This window comes from Vidua chalybeata, chromosome 19 (genome assembly GCF_026979565.1).
Source record: "Vidua chalybeata isolate OUT-0048 chromosome 19, bVidCha1 merged haplotype, whole genome shotgun sequence".
NCBI classification, from domain to species: Eukaryota; Metazoa; Chordata; class Aves; order Passeriformes; family Viduidae; genus Vidua; species Vidua chalybeata.
This window is the reverse complement of record NC_071548.1, coordinates 2,888,254-2,909,207: the sequence shown is the minus strand read 5'-3', so window position 1 is coordinate 2,909,207 and position 20,954 is coordinate 2,888,254. Positions and strand designations below refer to the sequence as shown.

General features: G+C 40.0%; 1 protein-coding gene across 2 annotated transcripts in view; it reads left to right on the top strand.

The window, feature by feature from the left end:
* The window catches only part of TBCD (tubulin folding cofactor D), a 382,417-nt gene that overhangs the window by 68,096 nt on the left and 293,367 nt on the right, over positions 1 to 20,954 (top strand). For both annotated transcript variants that reach the window (XM_053960716.1, XM_053960715.1), the window contains exons 19-27: positions 701 to 781; positions 1,503 to 1,576; positions 2,389 to 2,506; positions 3,325 to 3,385; positions 4,755 to 4,777; positions 12,464 to 12,495; positions 14,571 to 14,633; positions 15,064 to 15,140; positions 17,342 to 17,423. In XM_053960716.1, coding sequence (XP_053816691.1) covers positions 701 to 781; positions 1,503 to 1,576; positions 2,389 to 2,506; positions 3,325 to 3,385; positions 4,755 to 4,777; positions 12,464 to 12,495; positions 14,571 to 14,633; positions 15,064 to 15,140; positions 17,342 to 17,423 — 611 coding nt within the window. The remainder of the gene's footprint in view (positions 1 to 700; positions 782 to 1,502; positions 1,577 to 2,388; positions 2,507 to 3,324; positions 3,386 to 4,754; positions 4,778 to 12,463; positions 12,496 to 14,570; positions 14,634 to 15,063; positions 15,141 to 17,341; positions 17,424 to 20,954) is intronic.

Below are 20,954 nucleotides of genomic sequence, written 5' to 3'. Positions count from 1 at the left end.
TTGAGCTTCCCAAGATGATTTAACACTCATCAGATGTACTGAAAAAACATTTCACTTCACTCCTGTTGACCTTGGCTTTCCATAGCTGATGCTGCTGAAGATTGGAAGTGTGGCTGTGAGTTAGGTAATGCAGGCTCCCTGATCAGTGCTGCTGTTCCTTCCACCTCACACCTGAACTCTGCAGCTTCCACAGCTTTTGTCACAATTCACTTTCTGCATAGGTTTGATTTTTAGAAAGGACAAATGGAAAACCCCTTTTCCATTTTGGACCAATTTATTTATGAAGATGTAACACATTTCTGTAACTTATTTCTCCTCTGTCACGTAGTTGATATCAGTGATGTGTTTCTCCAATCTGAAATAATTACTCAAGTTGATCTACACATCTGGATTTTCTGGAATGCAACAATGAGATTGAATGTCAAGCTTGTTGTACGTAGAGCAAGTTTTAGAAACAATCTGAAAGTTTTACAGAAGTGATTTTAAGTTTGTTCAATAATTCAGATTATTTCCTATCCTGTCATTCAGCTGCATCTCATTTAGGAGACGGCACATTTAAGTAAATTTTTGGTTGGCTTAAAACCAGAGGATTTAAACCTTTGGAACAGACTGTGCTAAAATGCACACAGTTATTGGTTCTGTACTTTCTGTCTCTGGACTATATTTCTAATCTGTATCTGGATTTTTTTTTCTTTTTCAGTGTGTATATTGCTGGCTTTCCTGAGTATACAGAGCCAATGATTGATCATTTAGTTAATATGAAGATTAACCACTGGGATAGGTAAGTTTATAAAATCTAATTATTAATATCCAGGAATTGACTGTTCTGCATCGATTTTCCTGCTTTTGTAGATTATTTGTGTACATTTTACTCACACTTGGCTTTGCAGCAGCATTTGACTGAAGGGAACTGGGAAAGTAGTAGGTGATATCATCTGTACCTCCCAAGCAGAATGTCACTTAAGCAGGTTTATGAATTTTGTCTTTTGGCCATGACCTCAATCTGTTAATAGATTAATAAAACCCATTAATATGGTATATAGTGTATGTGAGGGGTAAACACTGTCACCATACAATTATCCTAATTAAAGCAGATTTCATGCATAGAGATGGTACTTACTCACATTCAGTGTTCATGGAGATTGGGATGTGTACATATCACACAAGTGAGATTCTATCAGTGCTGATCATCGTTTGCATCATGAGAAATAATCACAGTTTACTGCACTGTCCCTGCCAGTGCCCAGAACGAGCCCTGAGGTTCCACCAGCCCCACTGGTGTTTTTCCTTGTCCCTTTGGGCTCTTTCCACTTCACTGAAAGCTGGCTGCATGGCTGCTCGCTGGTTTTGTTGGCTTTTTTACAGGGGGAAGCATAGGATGGACAGAGAGTACTGTAATTTTGAATATTTGTTTTGTTTGGGGGCAGAAGTCCCTTCCTCACGTTATTTTTTAGCACATTGCTTCTGCTGACTTGCTGACCCTCAGAAATGCTTTCTTACAGTGTTATTCGAGAACTTTCCACCAAAGCTCTGCATAACATCACCCCCCGGGCCCCTGAGTACATGGCAAACGTGGGTAGGTACCAGCTGAGCTCTGCCCAGCCAGGCTGAGCTTAGGCAGGACAAACCTACAAAGAACTAATAAGTCTACTTAATAAAAATCAAGATTTCCCCTGCCACTTAATGCAGTGACCCTAATGGCTTTACTGGTTTTTAGGTTTTATACAAAAATTATAAATTACTGTCAGGTTGGTTTTTTTCTGGGGCTTTTGATAGCTGACTCTGCTGGTTTCTGAGGTGAATAAAGGGGTGCAGTTGTGTGGGAACAGCTCCAGCAGCTACCCCTCAAATTCCCAGCTCTTGCTTTGATGTTGTAAAGGGTGGGGGATCTGTTTTGTCTTGTCCAGCCTGACACCTGCAGAAGAATTCCTTTCTGACCAGATACTTCTTAGCATGAGCCCAGGGTCCTTTGCTGAGTCCATTGCAGATCCTGAGGTCTGGGAAATCCTGGCAGATTTTTCACGTGGCTGAAGGAGTGCCCAAGCCCAGAGAACCTTGCCTGGGCTCCTGTCGTGGTCCAGGAAGGTGCCACTTAACATGGAAATAAAATCCCATGGCAGTCCAAGCCCCACTTCCCTGACTGCTCAGCCAGCTATGTTGTTTTATTTGCTCCAGCCAGGGAGGTGGTTGGGAGTATAAAACAGCTCAGTGTGGTTTGACAGAATTTAATTCATTAAAACTCGTTTTTCACAAATTCGCCAGGATACTTGCCTTTACAGAAATGCTTTTCCAGTGTTCTTTCTAGGCAGGCAAAATTACATTTAGAGCTGTGATCTGTCACTGTGCTTTGTTTAAGAAAGAATAAATTAATTATTTAATCTCTTTCAGTTTTGCCAAGACTCCTGCCTTTATCAGTGGGCTCAGATCTGCACACACGCCATGGGGCAATCCTTGCCTGTGCTGAGATCACCCATGCTCTGTGTAAACTGGCACAAGAGAATAATAGGTATTCATGCAACATTATCTAGACTATAAATTTTCCTTTCATGTCTGGTCTATTAAAAGCTTCCTGAGTATAATTATGGAAGTCTTCATCTCACTGAACTGGGTTTCCACTGAGTTTTTGTCTGGTTTTATGAGTGATGCTGACCTTTCACGTTTTATTCAGTGATTTAAGACTTCAGTCTTAAATTCATCATTAGGAAAGAGAGATCATTTGCTGCCTTACTTGGAGAATTGAACGTGATCAGTTAAATGCAGATTAATTCCTCTTCCCCTGTAAATGTTCTCTCTTCCTGGGTAGGGAGAGTCTTTTGTCTTCAGGGTTGGAGAAAAACCTCCTCAAGCAGCTCATTGAGTTACACTGATTATGAATGCTGGTCCAGATATATATAAAAGTATATCTATATATTTGCACACACATTGGCCAGCAGTGTCCATCAAAAGAATTTGTGTTCAAGTTCAAGAAAAACAGATCATTTTTAGTAGTTGGAAGTACTTGAAATAGATGGAAATATCACAGAAGTGTTGGAGTCTAAAAATACAGCTGAGCTGAGAAGGGTTATCAGTGTATTGGCCATGATAATGTTATTAGGAAGTGACTCTGATTTTTTATAAGCCCTTTGGAATAGTTTTCTGTATGATAAGGAAAGAATTTCTGTTGTTATGTTTGCTGAACTATTTAAAAATAAATATTGCATATTTCTGTGGAGCATAATTTGAAAATCAAATTATTGGTTTTTAGTTTGAAAGTACAATGATGTTATGGAAAAAAATACAGCATGATGAGGAAATCTATATTAAAAATTTTGTATACTTTTACAGATCTGTCACATACTATTTCACTGAAAAATCATTGGAGGGGCTCAAGCAAATTCACCAAGAGGTTTGTAGCCAGCATAAATCTATTTTTAACCTGGAATGCTGCATGATTTTTAACATAGATTTACAATTAATGCAGCTGTTCTCCACCTTCCTCAACCCTGTGCCAAGAGTGAACCTTGTCCTGGTTTGGACACCCCCAGACTCTGGGACAGCTCTTTGTCCTGGACCCTGTGTCTCACACACTGACACTGGGGGCTCTTCTGCCTCTTGCTGAACCCCCAGCTCTGATGCTGGAAATTACATTTCTGAAATGCCTCAGGGGGTTGTTTGGTTCCTTTTCCTTCTGTCTTTGCTCCCCCTTTATCCTCCTGACTGGCCCTGGGGTAATGTGCTCAAGGGACATCTAGTGAACCCATTCCTTGTCCCTGCATCCATAATTAATCCATCATAACGTCCATAATGTTTATAGCCCTCAAAAGTCACATTCTGCATTTCAATTGCTGCATTGTCTCTATCTCTGCCTATGCTAAATGAAACCTTGTCCTGCTCAGAGCACTTCCAAATACTTCTGTGGAGATAATTTTGCTTAATTTGTCCCTTTCATTTTCAGTCATCCCATGTTGTTGGGTTTTTCATCCCAGCATGGAACAGACAATACTCCAGACAATAATATTCAGGCTCCTGCTGTTCCTGCAGGATCTGTAGGACCTTTAGTGCCAGCTCTGATGTGCTGGCAGACTTCACCCTTCACCCACCAAAGCCCTGTTTAATTCTGGGCCCAGCTCAGAGCTGCTGCCACAAGTTGAAAAATCACCTTTGTCCTCCTTTAACTTTCTCATGTTGAAATGCCTGAAAGCTTGGTCAGCACATCTCTGCACAGTGGCCTTAAGTTGTTATGATGCAGATAAACTCTCAATTATAAATAATCTGTGTTTTTTTGGCTTTTACTACATAGAAATGTGATAATCTCTGATTTTTTACAGTGGCTTGCTGTAGCATTAAGAATGAAGCAAGGTTTTCCAGTCACATTTAAGCCTTTGGTGAAGTTTTTTTTATTCAATCTGTAGCTTCCAAAGTTATTTTCAGTGGTCAGACAATGCAGTCTGTCCTCATTCTAAAAGGACCAGTGGTGGAAAGCAAATCTATTTTAAAAAGCCAAACTGGCTTCCAGGGTATTTGCAGGAGCAGCTTGAGTTTGGAATTCAGGAAATGAGTGCTTTACAAATGTGTTATGTTGTTTTTGTTTTGAAAACAAAGCTCAAATGGATGTAGAGAAGTTGTTTTAAAGAGGTTTTCCCTTTGAATATTATTTTTTAAATTCACTGAAGTTTTGCACAGCTCACAGAATATGGCATTGCATGTGAGGGAAAAATGAAAACACTTGGATCAAACAAACTCAATTAAAATATGTGTTCCTTTTTTCCCCCCAGCTTTGCAGTCGTCAGTTGTACAGGTAAGAAAAAGATGCAAACCCATCATTTTTCATCTTGGAAAATGTCAGTTAAAAGGAATGAAACCAGGGAAGGGGGGGGGGTTGTTTTGTACAATTAGTGACACCCACCCCAGTCCCTCAGGTGCTTTGTCTGCAGAGGCAGAGAGTTCACAGGGGGCTGCAGAACTGGCCTTGAGCTAATGAGCCCCAAATCCCATTTTTTCCTTTTCCTTTTTCCTTTTCCTTTTCCTTTTTCCTTTTCCCTTTTCCTTTTCCTTTTTCCTTTTTCCTTTTCCTTCCTCCCTTCCCCCCCCTTTTCCCCCTGTTTATTCCCCACTTTCCTCCCTTTTTTCCCCTTTCCCCACTTTTTTCCCCCCCTCTTTTTGCCCCTTTTTTTCCCCTTTCCCTTCCTGCCAGCTTCTGAGTTCCAGAATTCCTTTCTCCATCCTGTGTGACAAGCAGGACAGGAGCGTTGCAAAAGGTTCAAGGCAATTTTTCAACTCTTGCGACAAAGAAAATGTAAATGAGTTTTCACTAAGATGTTTTTCATTTCCTATTTGTTGAAGCTTCCAGGAAATTAAGGGATATTGCTTAAGGAACTGTTAAGTAAATGTGAATTAAAACTGGTGTGTGACTTCAGAGTTTGCTAATGAATTTAAGGAAATCAAATCATAATGACTTGTATTCCCTAATAACTGTATATGCAAGTGAGGGTTTTTCCTCTTTTAACTGACATTTTTTGGTCATTTTTAGTTCACTTCTTCACAAGTGCCTTACCTGAAACCAGTAAACCCGAGCTAGTTTTTTATGTAATTATTAATTGCAGGTTAAAGATTTTTATGCAAGCTTTTTTAATTATGAAACTTTCTGAAAAAATGGTAAAATTTACTTCTTGAGGGGTCATTTAGAGCAATGTGACACTTCCAGCCCCGAGTGAGCTTGGGCTGGAATAGGCTTAGTGCTGATACTGTATATTCATGTCTTTGTGGGTGGCTCTCTTGGCTTCCATAAATTCTTTAATGTCAGGGTGGAGCTTGGGTGTAATTTGTTTTTGTCATAATGTGCACTTCTTGCACTTAATGGTATTTATAAGATGCCTACAGAAATGTTTTTGTTCTAGATAAGAGTTCCAATTCAACTCCAAGCAGTATTGATTCACTGCTGTTTGCTGTCATACTTAGCTGAGACAGAGATGTCTGCCCTTATCCATATTGTAAAATAACAGTGTGCATAAAATATTTTCAAATGGGACAAGAAAAAATAAACTAGGTTATAAAAACAAACCAACAATTTGAGTGTTGCTGGGCAAGCATTTAGTGGAACAAGCCAAACTTGTTTCATGATGAGTAATTATTGCACATAGTATTCCAAAGATTTCCATTTGAGAAATTGCTACTGGGAATTTTCAGTGTTAACAACATCTTGGAGGAATGTTGAAAACCTGTGTTTTTTATTTGTATTTCAAGTTTTTAAAGTGTATTAACAAATAGCATCTGGCCACATGTCTCAGCTGTTTATTAGGTATTTTGCTTTTACTTCTGGCCACTAAACAGCCTTGTCAGGGACTGCAGGGATTTTAATGCTGTGATCAAGCTGTTCTAGGGAATTTTCTGCCCTCTGAGAAAGGGGAAAGGAAGTAAAGTGTAGAAATGCTGGATTTTGGGGGTTTTAAAATATTTTTTTACGAAGTTGCAATTCATAAATTTTTAGCTGGAAAATGGGTCATGAGTTTCTTGGTCGTCAGATTCTGTTGAATCCATAAGGAACTCAAGTCAAACAAGAGAAAACCAAAGTTCTGTAATGGAGACATTCACAGAGCTGCTCTACATCTTCCTTTGTTTAGCAATTCTTGCACCATCTTTACCCTGATTTTGAAAAATGGCCATGAATTATCCTTTACACAGTCCTGTTTTGAGTTCTGCTGCAGCCAGTCTCAGTTTTGAATATACTCGAAGCATTCAGATTTATTTATGCTAATTGTAGAAAACCCCATCTTCTCCCACATTACCAGTTTTTTTTTGTTTTTTTTTTTTTTTAAATCCAAGTATTTTTCTGTCCTCCTGCAGAAGTCCTTGCTGGGTTTACCATAGTACAAAGGAGCCTGCAAGTCCAGGCACATCAGAGTGTACTTCCTGCCATTAGCCTTGATCCTGACACATCTGATGCACTGGTTTGTCTGGAGGAGCTGGTTGCTTTGAGCATTTGCATGTGCACTTCCAGCTGTGGGTTGTGCAGGAGTTTCTGGGTTTCTGTGTGGGGGTTACACCAAGGCATATGCAAACCATGCCCTGTAGAGCATCTGCCTCCTGTGCCTGTTTAGGGCTCTGCAGGTTATAAAGTTACAAAAATTGTGCTGTGTTTTATTTATATATATAAATAGTGTTTTTATGTATAAAAACCTGAGAGGAAGACTTGTGGCAGCTGTTGCCTTCAGCTTTTACTTGGGTTAGGAAATCACTCTGCTGGTTTAAACACAGTCAGTAGTCAGCCTGATTTCCATTCTGCTTCCACTGAACCAGCATGGTTAGTAGCTGCTTTTTTTGGTTTTTTTTTTTTTGTAGCAGATCTATTGCTGTTGTGCATCTGAGACGTTGGACTCATTTTCAAAACTTCTTCTCTCAAGTAACAAATGATAGGAAAGAGGAAATGGCCTTAAGCTGCACCAGGGAAGGTTCAAATTGATGTTGGAAAAAAATACTTCACTCAGAGGTTTGTGCAACCCTTGCACAGCTAACCAGGGCAGTGGTGCAGTCACCATCCCTGGTTTTTACCATCTGTGAAAACCTAGAGTTAAAAGACATGTTACAAAAGGGTTTAGTTTAAAAGGTTTTAACACATTTAAAAGACGTGGAAAAAAGGATTTGGTTTAAAAGGTTTTAACATAAATAAAAGAGGTCTTAAAAGGGTTTAAGTTTAAAAGGTTTTAAAAGGTTTAAAAGACGTGTTGAAAGGGTTAGGTTGGTCTTGGCAGTGGTTGGAGTCATTGATCTTATAAAGGTTTTTTCCAACCTAAATAATTCTGTGGTTCAATAATACGAAAAGTCTTCAAGAAAACAGTATTTTAATAGTAGTTAAGATTCTCTGAAACTGCCTTGTCTGGTCTGAGGTTCTTGAGTGACTCTTCAGCTGAACAGATGTTCAGTATTATTGGTGCCACTAGAGATGAAGGGATGGGACTATTTTCAGGCTAAGAACAATTTATTGCTCAGATAAACATCAATCACAGAGGCTGTGAGATTTTAGAGGAGCGAGCATTCGGCCATAGCTCATGAATAATCACAAATTCTTTGTTACAAGGCAATACAGAACTTCCTAAACCAATAGACAGTTGCCACAGAATTTATTTTGCTTTTCTAACCTATCACCTTTACTTAATTTTACTGCACTGTGGATACTTTTGCCCAGTGGGCTTCTGTCTCACATGCACACATATGCTTCTGTTATAACTTCTAAACTCTTCGTTTATTCCATACAACCATATCTCTACATTATAAACCCTTCACCATCTTACCCATACATTTTCTGACTTATTTAAGGCATATTCTTACTTACAACTACAGAAATGTAAGTTTATGATTTTTCTGCTTAATGCCTGTGTATTGTATTTTTACATCAATCTAAGCTTCTCCTAAGGCTCCAGACCAAACTCTTCAGTGCCTGTAGAAGTTTCTTCTTTCCCCATTCCCACAGTTTGGAATATTTTTCAGCTTCCTTGTGGCCAGTTCTGAGTGTGATACCAGAGGCCCAGAAGATGAGGAGTGGCTGTGGCAGTGCAGGGCTGCCTGCAGGTGGTTGCAGTGCTCTTTGTGTCTCAGCAGATGCTGCGTTCCTTGGCCCCCAGGCTCCCATCCCAGCTGGACGTGTCGGGGTGTTGGATGTTCGTCAGCGCCTCCCACGCCGGGCAGCGCGGTGCCTGCGACGTGCTGCACACCCAGCCTTGCTCTGAGCTCATCCCTGCAGCCTCTGCAGAGGCTGCCTGGGTGTGGAGCACGTCAGCTGTGGCAGCCCAGCAGATTTAGGAGCCTGGAGTGGCAGGCAGTGGCAGTTGAAGCGGCACCTTCCGAGTTTCGGCGTTTCCAGCAGAGTAAGGGAGCCCGCAGGTGTTGACAGGTGCTGGGCAAAAGAGAAACTCATCTCATTTCAAAGACCTTGAAGGTTGTAACTGATCTTGATGGTTTCAGGGCAAATGTGTTTCTTGGCATGCATCTGCCTAAAAGAGGGTTTTTTTTAGGCATATGAGCTTAATCAGCAAAGAATTCCAGCTTTGCAACAAAGCTCGTCTTAACAGTTCCTCCAGGTTCAGAGGGTTTAGTGCATCCAGGGCCTGGATGGCTCTGTGAGATTGTGCTGCACTGTCCTCTGAAGACTTACAAGGTGAAGTTCTTCTGCTACAAACTGAAGTCACTGGGAAAGCTTTTGCTTCCATAGAGCCAGGATTTCACCTGTAGCATTCTGATGTTAGAATACAATGTGGGATACCAATTTACACTCACCTAAAACTTGGTGTTTCTCGTGTCAGTGTGGTTTATTCTGTGCATCTTGAAGGGCTGGCCATGAAAGCTTTGTTGAACTATTCAGCTGTGCTCAGGGGTTTCCCTTTCCCTCTGGTGTACCCTCTGATGAAGCCATTCTGTACCTCCAAAACCCAGGGAGTGTGCAACCTGGATCTTTAAAGATACCTCGGTTCTATTTGGGACAAAGAGTTCCCAAAGAAAATGCTTGGTTGCTGTTCATGTGGAGGTGAAATACATCTCCTCAGCTTTCCCAAAACACAGTATTTACAACTGAATCTCTTCAGCTATTCCAGTACTTCTAACTTCAGATTTGAATATCTGGGAAAACATAGATGCTTTTCAATTCCAAACAGCTTCAGTTACTGCTATTTTTATTATCTTAAAGAGGAATTCTGGCTTTCACAAAAAAAAAAAGCAGCAGCCTTAAATTAATTAAAAAAAATAAATCCACAAAAGTACTTTGAACTTCTTTATGCCCTGAGAACAGCACTGTCACTGGTTGTGATTCAAGGCAATGTAATTATAAAATAGATCCTGTCATTCTTAGGTCAGTAATGTTAATTTGTCAGTTCTGCAAGGGATTATATATTTTATTTTCCACACTTACATTGTGACTCATCCCAGGATGTTTCTAGGTGAGAAGCATTGCTGTGGAGCTGCACACAGGAAGGAATGCTCAGGAGCCTGTGGAGCCTGGGCACTGCATCACTCAATTTGCAAATTGAATTAATAATTAAAGCTTGAAACGGGTACATCTAATAATGTGATGCAACTTGTGGATGTGTCTTTGGAGTAAAAAAGAAAGAATACTGACTGTACAGCAAAATTCAGAATCTCTGAATTAGGTAGATCCGTATCTTTTTAATTTAGTGAAATACTGTGCAGTGAGATAAAGTTAATAGAAAGATGTGCATCATGTTTGACAAACTAAGCACTGGCTGAGGAAAGATCTTGGATTGTGATAGAATTCTTGGTTCTTAAAAGTGAAATATGCATGAGCTGTGGAAAGGGAGAACAAAGCCAGCTCTATTGGTGGGCATACAGAGTCTGGGAGCTTTGCAGAGGAGCACACACAGGTCATGGTGCCACCAAGAGGGACTGCACTGGAGTCTGTGCCACGTGGAGGAGTTGCTATGCAAATCCCTGTCACCTTTCTGCATTCTTGCATGGGGACAGCAATCCTCAGGGAGGCTCTGAACTGAAATGGAGTTGGTAAAACGCCAGAGGAAGGGATAGCACTCAAATTATTGCCATCAGCACAGCTTGAAGTGGCCTGACTTCCTTCTTGGCAGTACAAGGAAATGGAGAGGAGCAGCCTTTGTGAGTCAGTTCTTGCTTTGTAGTTGGAACAGAGCAGTCCATATCTGAATCCCTGCATCAGCAGACTCTGCTGCACACCAAACACATTTGCAAGGTGATTATTTTCTACTCATTTGCAGTAAGGCAACAGACAAAAGGCAAGGAATGGGTGAAGGCAAAATAAAGGGGAGAAGAAGTGTGGAAGAGGAAGCGAGGCTTGCCACATCAGTCACCTGGTTTTGCTGCTGTCTCGCCTCCTTGCATCACTTTTTTTGTTTTCTAATTTAAATTTTTTAGAAGCTGGAGAGCAGACAGCATGGCAGGAAGGTGGGGTAGACAAGACACAGACCTTATCAGCATGAGGATGTAGAATCTGGGCTTGCTTCCTACAATGATAAACTGAGCTGGGGATTATTAAATTAAGCCTAATATATATTGAACATGGAAAGCAAAAGTTTCTCAATTAAAAGAAATGCTGACCTATTGTGGAGTTGGCATCTCTGGTGCTTCAATGTGTGTTACCTGAACATCAATGGTGTTACCTGAAACTCCAATGAAATTGTTGAGCAGTCAGAAACCCAGAGCATATTACAGAAGGGACCTCCTCGTGTGGAATGGAAAAACCTGTTTCAAATGTTCAGGCTTTTGAAGCTCATACCAAGGGATATATTGGAGAACAAAGTTGTAAGAGCTGTTAGGATTGCTAACCTGGCCTTCTGAGCACAGCTACTAATTTTATTGTGGGCAGGGATGAGGAGAGGAGGGAAGAAAATGTTTAAAATAAACAAAAAACAACAAGCAAATAAACAAGTCTTTGTTGTTGCTCCCCTTGCTGGGAGTTTCTGCCAGAGCACGGACATGCAAACAGGTGATTAAGGGTTTGGCACACCTCAGGGAGGAAATATTCCAGCAGAAGTGAAGGGAGACAATAAGGAGTCAAGGGAGGAAATATCCAAAGGAAGGGGAGGTCAAAGGTTCACAAAATGGAGCAGTGAAGCCACAGAGGGTGACACTGAGTGAAAGACCTGAGGCATTGCCGTGGGGGTGGATATCCAGACAAGCAGCACACCCTGCTCAGTGGGGTCAGGAGAAGCCAAAGAATGCAAACAGGCCCTGCCATTTCCAGGGTGCTTTTCCCTCTCCCCGCTTTCTGCCCAGTTCAGATTTTCTCCTCCCAGTGCTGTTACTGGCCAGGCTCATGTTCAGACAGAGGACCTGGGCTGAGGTCTGAGCTGCTGAAACCATCCTTGAGGAACACACCTTTACCTCAGGAGGATCTGAAGTAGCTTGAGCCATTTGTTTGTCTCCCTTTTCTGATGTGTTTCTTGTGGTGATAAACACAAAATCACCTGGGAGGGGGCTTGAGCAGGAAAGGAGAAGGGTGATAAATCTCACCAGGAGAGGAAACCAGTTAACATATGTGAAAATGGGAACTGGGAAGGGAATTTTCTACTTAGTTTTACAGAGATGATGATTTTATTAAAAAATTGCATCTAGCTCCTTTTCATTTGTGGAAATCAGAAGCTGGTAGAGACTGTATGACTGGAAAGTCCTTTGGCCAGTCTCATGGGTTTGGAATGTTCCTGAAGCAAGTGAAAAGAAAAGCAAAATGAGCTTGACAGTCTTTTTATTATTCACATTAAAAATTAGGAAGACTGGGAGTGCATTTTTGCAAGAAGAAATCTTAATATTCAGGAGAGGTTTGTATTAATCACACTGAAGTCAAGAAAAGTTGTTTTAGAAGGAAGCAGAGTTGATCAAACAAAACTGTGGGTATTTTGTGCTCTGCTTTCATTCTGAAATGGTTTTGAGGTGCTTTTTGCCTGACTGTGGGCAGTGTACACTCAGTTTGCCTGTGGTGGGCTGTTCTCTGAAGGCTCTTTCTGCTTTGCAGGGGTTTAGGTGGAGAACTGATGAGACCAGCTGGTAAGTACCACAGCTGGGGTGGGACAGCACGAGAGCTGCCCTGAGGAATTTGGCTGTTGATGTGTTTCCAGTTCATTTTGCATATGTTGTGTTGAATGTATAAGTAAAGTCAGCACAGTAATTAAAAAAAGATGAACTTGGGAGGCCAGTCAGCAGAAGGGTGCAGCAGGACATGGGGTGACAATACACTGAGAATAACCAATACACCTGGAGTAACTCTGTAAGAGCTGAAGATGGTTCTGGGCTCTGTGTCACACTGTGCCCTCCTGTTGTTGCACACAGTGAAGTTTTTTCAGGGTTGAACTCTTCCTTCAGTGATTTACTCAAATTCCTCTCCACAAGAGATATAATCTGCACTTTTAGACAGAAGCCATGGTGGAAATAATGATTTTATCGTAAGACGTGTGTGCACAGAAGTGAAGCACAAAGACCATACAAACAACAGTCTGTGGGGAGTGTGGCACCACAGAAAAGATGGATTTGGAAGATTGTTGTGTGCTGTAAAAAGAAAGGGTGTTGCAGGAAGAGCTGGGCTGGGGTGGATGAGGAAATGATGCCAACTTGGTTTCCTGCTGGTGAGCTGAATGAAGGAAATGCTGCAGAGCAGATTCCAGCTTGGAAGATCTGAAGCCATCCAGACTTCGTGGGTAAAAGAGCTTCTGCACTGAGGTGGAAGAGAAGGGGGAGTTGAGTGACATTGCATCTGTATGACACAAAAATGCAAGCTGAAGGAAGAGGTTTTTTGTGATACGTTTTAGCTTTTAAGCCGGTGAACATTTTGTGGTTTTGGAGAAATACAAATGGCAGTATTTTGGCATGATACAACTGTGTAGGTGGAATAAGAGAAGAATTGAAAATCTTCCACAAATTGCCTGCATGTCTAATGAAGATGATGGTCTCAACCACAATAGAGCACAAAGAAGTGCAGAGAATAAGGAGGAACCCCAAGAGACTTGGCTTTAGTCACATTGCACTCAGCCTTGTCTGTGAATAATTATTAGCACAGAGAAGCTGACACACAGTATGGAGAGGATTTTGTGTGACACTGCCATAGTGAGGAGTGAGTTCAAGAGTAGATTTGGAGCCCAGAAAGTTGATTATAAATGGAGGTGATGAGTTGTGTACAGAGCCCAGAGGAAGAGTCAAAAATCAATTTGTGGGAGGAGAGGAAAACAAAACAATGGAATTACTTTATATTGCACTTTCTTCTGTCCTTTCCCTGCTCTCCACCAACTCTAAAGCAGCCAGGCAGTGAGATGGAGCTGTACCAATCTCATTTATTTGAACTGAATCCCCAGAGGTGAAAGCCATTGGTATTCCCCAAGTGCTGAGTTTTCATTTGAGCAATACAGTCAATCTGTTGCACAGAAAATTTGAAGTGTTTACTGTGTTAATTTCCATTCCCCAAAAAAGCCTCAAAACATTTTTAAAAAAATACAGTTCTCAAAGTGGGTTTGTAAGCATTAGAACTCTAATAAATTCATAGATTAAAAATAATAAGGACTTTGTTATGAAAAGGATGTGCTCATGTATTCCAAGTATCAAAGGAAATAAAGTTGCATCCAGTTTCATAGCTCCCAGCTCTGTGCAGTGAACAAATGCCACTCCTTGGAGGTTCAAAAACAATATGAATAAGAAGTAGGAAAACCTGTCATAAATTTGAATAGTGGCTGTAGTATCATCCTTGTCTCAGTTGTTTTGCCATCACTGGTGCTACACTGCCATTTCCAGGCTGTATAGCAAAGAAAAGTGGCTGATATAGCAAAGAAAAGTGGCTGATATGTATGTGCACACCTTGAATGGCAGAGGGGGAAAACATCCCACCAAACAAGGGATTTGTGTGAATGATGGCACTAACTCGTGCCAGAGGACAGTTCCTGCATCCTAGTGATTTTTGTACAAATGGAATTTCCTTCCAGTTTTTAATTTCCCGTATTTTGAATATCTGTTTGTAAATATTCTTCAATTTAAAATTAATGCTAATGTAACTTCCTGTGGTTGTCTTTTCAAAATTGCTACAATTTCTGTTTTCTGGGGGGGGTATTTATCTTGTTATCAAACTTACTTTCTTACAGTCTGCACTTTAATTGAGAAGTTGTCACTATCAAAAATGCCATTTAGAGGAGATCCAATAATCAGTAAGTCCTATTTTAAATAACCTTCCATGACTGTAGTAACTATTCATTAAACTAAAATATTAACAAATTCTGCTTTTCAAAGAAGCAAAATTAATGGGGTTGGGTGGCCTAACACATTAAAAAAATACCAAAAAGATAGACAAACACTTCAGCAGATGCTGATGCAATTTGAAGATTTGGTTTTTAGCTATTAATTTTACAATAAATAGAATGTGCAGTATTCAGCATCACCAGGCATGGGGTGTTCACTGTGGACATGGTAAACCAGTCTGCAGTAGCTCTGCTGGGAGTCACAGCCTTGTTTAGTTTAGAAAAAACAAGGACACAGGTTGATCTGTGTAATTGCTGGTCTGTGGAAAAATTAAATGGAGAGTCTTGAAGTGCAGAAAGGAAGAAAAGTTAAAGCTGTTTATGTTCTTTGCTGTTCCAGGTGGTTGGCAGTGGTTAATAAATGACAGTCTAAGACATCTCACTCTTGTTTCCAGTGCTGCACGACAGCATATAAAGGTACAATAATTTCTTCTCCTTCACGTGGTCACATTAAATACAAAATTAGAAATACTTTTGCTTTCCTTTGGTGGATTATCCACGGGATCTTATTGGTTCTTGAATGCATGTTTCATAGAAGTGTGAGAAGGGCTATTTAAAAAAGTATCATTTGAATTCCTCAGGATTGCTGTGGACCTTTCTGATTAATACTTGAGCAGTTATCCCAAAGGTTGCTTCTGTCTGTACCTCTGGTCAGGGTGAGGAGTTGCTGATGGTGCTGGAAGCTGCTCCCTGGTTACATTTTTGCTTCTGTTTTGGTGTACATGTAATATGTGTGGTGTCAGAGAACTCTTGTGACCATTAAAAATGTTCTGGATGATGCCCACAGGTACTGAGGGTGTTTGGTAGCTCTGCGAGCTTTGCTGTGAGTTACCAGAGTTATTCAGGACAAGGAGCTTAAATTTCCCATTAAACTCTGCTGCAAATCCTTTTTCTGTGCTCTCAGACTGCTCTGCTTCTGAATATTAAATCCGTTGATGGATATGCCTCATGCTGTTTTATTTACATCATCTTAACACCTCCAGTTACTCACCTTAATTTTCCCCAGAATTCCCATGGCAGTTTGCTCTCGTGCTCTTAAAGGCATTGCTGAATTATAAAGGCAATTTCTGTCTGCCCTGCAAGAGCTTACAGACAATCTGAATTTAACACACTGTTTTCATTGTGCTAGGTTTTAGTACTAAGATAAAAAGACATTTCAGGTATCTCACACCTCATCTTTTAAAGCTGTCCTTGGGAGCCAGAGGAGACTGGAGTGTATCCAAATCACTGAAGGAAATTAAAAAAAGAAATTTGAATTCTTAGGATATTCTTTTGGCATTAACAATTTATTCAAAGTGCTGGTATGTCTTATAACTGGAACTTCTAAAACAAAAGCTTAGAAGAATTAATTATAGGCTGTAGAGAATTTTAACTTGCTTGGTGAACATCAGTTAAAGCCAAGCAAAGTGTATTTAGTAAATGACAATTTTCACTTATTTCTGCTTCTGTTTTAGAGAGAAATAATTGTAAGGACAACGCTTAAGATTTTGAAAAGTAATCTTTTTTTTCAGACATACAGTATTCTCTTCCAGTTGAACTTCATACATTTAAGGTGAAAAACATTTCATTTAGAAAGTGAAATGTCTGAGCAATCTGGTCTGGTCACAGGCATCCCTGGCCATGGCAGAGGTTGGATAATTTGGCCTTTAAAGGCCCCTGATCTACAGCAGTTAGATAATTCTGCATATTTTGCTACTATAATGCCTGTGGTAGTTAGAATATTGTTTAGGTGAATGCTGGTTTTCTTTCAAGTCCTTGATTTTGCATAGGGAACTTGTCTGAGGTGTCTTTGAGGGCAGAATGAATCAGCTGGGCAGGATTTCTGGGTTACAGCTGAGATTTCTTGTACCTGGAGAACATGAGTGTTAATAAGTATTGTTGCTGTCAACATGAAGTGAACAATGCAAAGCTCTTGTGTGCTTTCAAATGTATTTTCATTTTGGGTAACATTATATTATCAGCTGAAAAGTATAATTCAGCCATAAATTCTATTCTGTTATGTATTCTTTTAAATTCTGTTCTATTACATATTCTATCATGTGCTTTCTGAAATAGCAGCTGAGTTATTTTGTGTTCTGTATCAGTAACTGAAACCACTCTAAAAATGAGGAGGCTCAGGTATAACAACCATTGATCCTTTTCTAAACCAGTTAAGATTAGGACACAAGGCCTGTGATCCTGGATATTTGGGCTTTTTTGTTTATTACCTTCAGTCCATGTTCTTTTCTGTGTTTCCTTTCTGTAGCTCCCTGGGGAAATAGGGTTTGTTTCTTGTCAATCTGGAATCAGTATATGGATATATATGAAAGAAGATGAAATAATGACTGGTGTGTTTTGTATTGCTGTGGCATCCTAGAGGTCTTTCATCTGAACTGAAAACATGTTTCATACATTACTGTTACGGTCTTAAATGTTAATTTAGCTTGCTGTTCATATTGAAGGAATAGGATTAAAATCTGGTTTTTCCTTACTAAACCACTATTGAGAAGAAATAATAAGAAAGTATCTGAAAGGAGTTTTTTTTTTGCTTGCCTTTTTTTTTTTTTAATCCACTTTCTTTTTCCTTAAAATTTTTAAGATATGAGGTGAGTAAATGCATTTCTGTGCCTTTGTTGCAGGAGTCTGCAGTGTCTGCACTGGCTGCTCTGTGCAATGAATTTTACATCGATGAGAGGGGAGAAGCTGATCCAGCTCTGCAGGGTAATGATTCATGTTTAACACAGAGGCACAGAATGCTGGGCTGGACCAAACTTGCACTTTGGAGGGATTGCACAGAGTGGGGAGGGGCAGCGCTGGTTTTAACACAACTTAAAATTCTTCAGGAAAAAAGAACTGACAGCTGAAAGTTGTCTGAAAAATGACAAGTGGAAGTGTAGGAAATGTCTCATTTCCTACAGAAATGCTGGCTTTAGACTGGAGGTGAGTAGAAGGTACCACCATAATGAATATGAGGCAAATTTATGTTGCTTTTCTGTTCCACACTGTAAAACAAAGAACCAAAGATTGTGCGTTTCTAAAGTGCTCACTTTTAACAAAGTGAATCTTTTTCACATCCTGTTTCAATAAACTCTGCCAGAGATCATGGCTGGTTTATAGAAGAATTGCTAAGGGATAAGAAAAGGATAGGAAAGGACACCCAGAGTTCTGGTAAATGTGCGTGTGAGAGCTCATGTGTTTGTGTTTGGATCAGCAGTACAGGAGGAGGCTTAAACTTCTCTCAGGGGTGTATGAATCAGCATCTTTTTTTATACTGCTTTTCTTGTACCTGTCTTCCTTTCAAGGATCAGATTGTATCATGTCCATCAGAGACAAATTGCTGGATTGTACAGATAAATACTTTAAGAATAACAACATTTATATTCTTCTTTTTCTAAATATGACAGTGAGACATATACTTAACATAATATTGTTTTCTTTTTCTATTTTTTGCCATTATTAAATCAGGTGACAAAATGCCTTATTATTTATTTGTCATAGAGTTGTTCCCAAAATGATGTTGATATTTATCACATTTGTATTTACATGCAGTCTGTGCCCCAAAGACATTAGGGTTGAACTATAAAAGCAGCCTATCCTGATTTTAAAATACTTTATATAGTGCTGAATCTTTACCTTTTTTTTGTTTTGTTTTGTTTAAAAAAAAAAGCCAAAAACAAAAAACAAACAAACCCAAACCACCAAATAGCCCTTTCCCTGCTGGAGTTTGGCCCTGCCTGCCAGATTCTTTGTGGGCAGCATGGGAAGATGTGATATGGTCCCAAGGCAGATAAAATCCCCAGAGCCTCAGGAAAGGGTCATGTGTAAAACCAGAACGTGCAGGGCAGGAGGAGGCAATGCTGAGTCAAAGCAAACAAGCTAAAAATGAGCTGAGAAGTTGATAGGTCAAGTTTTATGTAAGGATGAAGTTTCGAGTTTCTGGAAAAGTGGACTGGAAAAGGTGCCCAAGTCAGGAGGGAGAAGGGATCTGCTGGAAGTACAGGCTGCACAGGTTGTTGCTTTACTCATTTAGATCCCTCTGAAAGTCTACATGACCTTTAGATGACCTAGGTTCTTGGTTTTTTCCTGGATTTGAGGTTGACTTTTCATCTGCCTTGTGCTTGAAGGGACCAAGGCAGTGTGGCTGTGATGGTCTAGGGGCACAATTAGGTCAAATTTGTAGATACAGACAAAATTTCTCATGGGACTTTCTGAAGTAGAATTGTGAAATGACAATTTTTCTGTTCTAGAAAACTCTCTGCTCAGCTCCATCTTGAGTACCCTTTTTTTTGGCCTTGATTGCAGAGGACCCTGCTCCACACATGATAACAGAAGTGCCATTACACACGCAAGCATCTTTTAAAAAAACAAACAAAAAAGAGGTGTATTTTACCTCTGTGCTGATAAAAATGTCATGTCTGTTTGTTGTGGGATTGAAATCCAGTATTAAAAGTCCTCCCAGAGCGTGTGATGGCTGTGGGTATGTGAGACATTCAGCACAGTGCAGGTGCCTTAGATAAGTCAGTTAAAACAGGTCTGGACATGATTAAGGAGGAAAAAAAAAAAGCTTTTGGTAAAATTTAACCAGTGTTTCACTGTTGCTTGATGATTAAAATGAAAACACCAATCAAGGGTGCTTTAGCAGTTTGACATTCTGAATTTGTCCTTATTAGGCTGCATTTTTATTGAATCACTACTTTTGCCTTTGTTTGTTTTGACCTTCTCTTAGTGTTTTCTTTATCTGTCTTACTGTGTTCTGGTTTGGTTTTGCTGACTTTCTCTTTTAATATTCTTTCAGGATGGGTTGTGTGGAATTAATACTGTAGACACTTCATAGGCCCTGTTGGTTTATGAAGCTGAAGGCTCTTAGAAGAATATTAACATTTGCATTACACTTTCCACCATAATTACTGAGTGGTTATAAGTAAAGAGCTGTTGTTTTTTTGTTTGTTGCTGAAATGTCAATCTTAAATTTACATCACTCAAAGTGGAGACTGCCACAGCTCACTGTTCAAGATCTTGCTGTCACAGCAAACACTGCATCTTCCTGTGGCCTCAGGACTCTTAACAGCCTGGTGGTTTGGAAAGTTTGAAATAAATGTGCTTATCTGAAGGTGTTGCTCAGCTCTGGCCAGGGAGCTGGGCTGCTGATGGGAGGGACGAGCTGGGGCCTGTCCATTGCATTGGGGTTTAAAAGAAGCAGTCATGGATTGTGATGAATGGGGAGTTTCTTATGGCAACTCTTCTTTCTTCCTCTAGCAAATATTGCTCAATCATGTAAACCTTCGATTACAGTAGGCAGTGGCACAATTATGTAATCTTCACAGGATCTCTGCTTCTTTTTCTTTGAGGATTAAAAAGTGTCTCTGCAGTAACGGGATTGATAAGACCACCTTGCTCCTGTCTGAATCAGAGCTGTGTTTATTGCAGCTGGCTGGGAGAAGCTTTTCTGGAGTACTTTGTTTTTCTCTGCATTTTACAGAAGAGTTTAATGTGAAAAGTTGGGTAAAGGAAGTATTGGCTGTAAGTCTGAGATAAAGACTGCAGCAGAAATGTGAACCTGCTCCGGACTTTTCCTCCTTTTATGCTCCATTTTCTGCTTGATATCACTTTACATGTTTGCTGAGACTCCTTTTTCCATGCCCAGTCGGGTTTATTCTGTGTTTATTCTGTGTTTATTCTGTGTTTTTTGACTCAGCTGCTGTTTGTAGGGTCACTGTCCCTGCTGTGTCCTGTGCCAGCACACAGAACCAAAGGGGGCATTTCTTCCTGAGCTTTCTCCTCCAAAGCACCCAGCTTCATTTATGTCTCTCTATGAAAAATGATCTGAAATTATCTCACTGTTTAGGTGTGATCTGTGTGTGTGCTTAAACAGGACTCCAGTCAGGAGTTTTCTGAGGGAAAACTGTTAAAATAACTGATATTCACAAACCTGGGCATCTCCTGCCTAACACAGAACATTTATCCAGTGATAGAAAATGGTGATCTATAAATATAAAAAGAACTTGCTCCCCTGTGCTTAGACAGACATTTGTGCTTATACTTATTATTTCGATGTCTAAAACTTAATAACCCTCTAAAATTGAGAAGTTTGTCTTTTCTCTCTCTCAAGTAACAGGCTTAGTATAAATACAAAGTCAATTTTTTAGACAGAAAATACAAATTCATTCATGTAAAAGTAAACATCTTAAATTTTTATCCTTTTCCTGTAGAAAATTAAGGTATTTTAGTTTAGTTTGAACTAAACTAAATTTT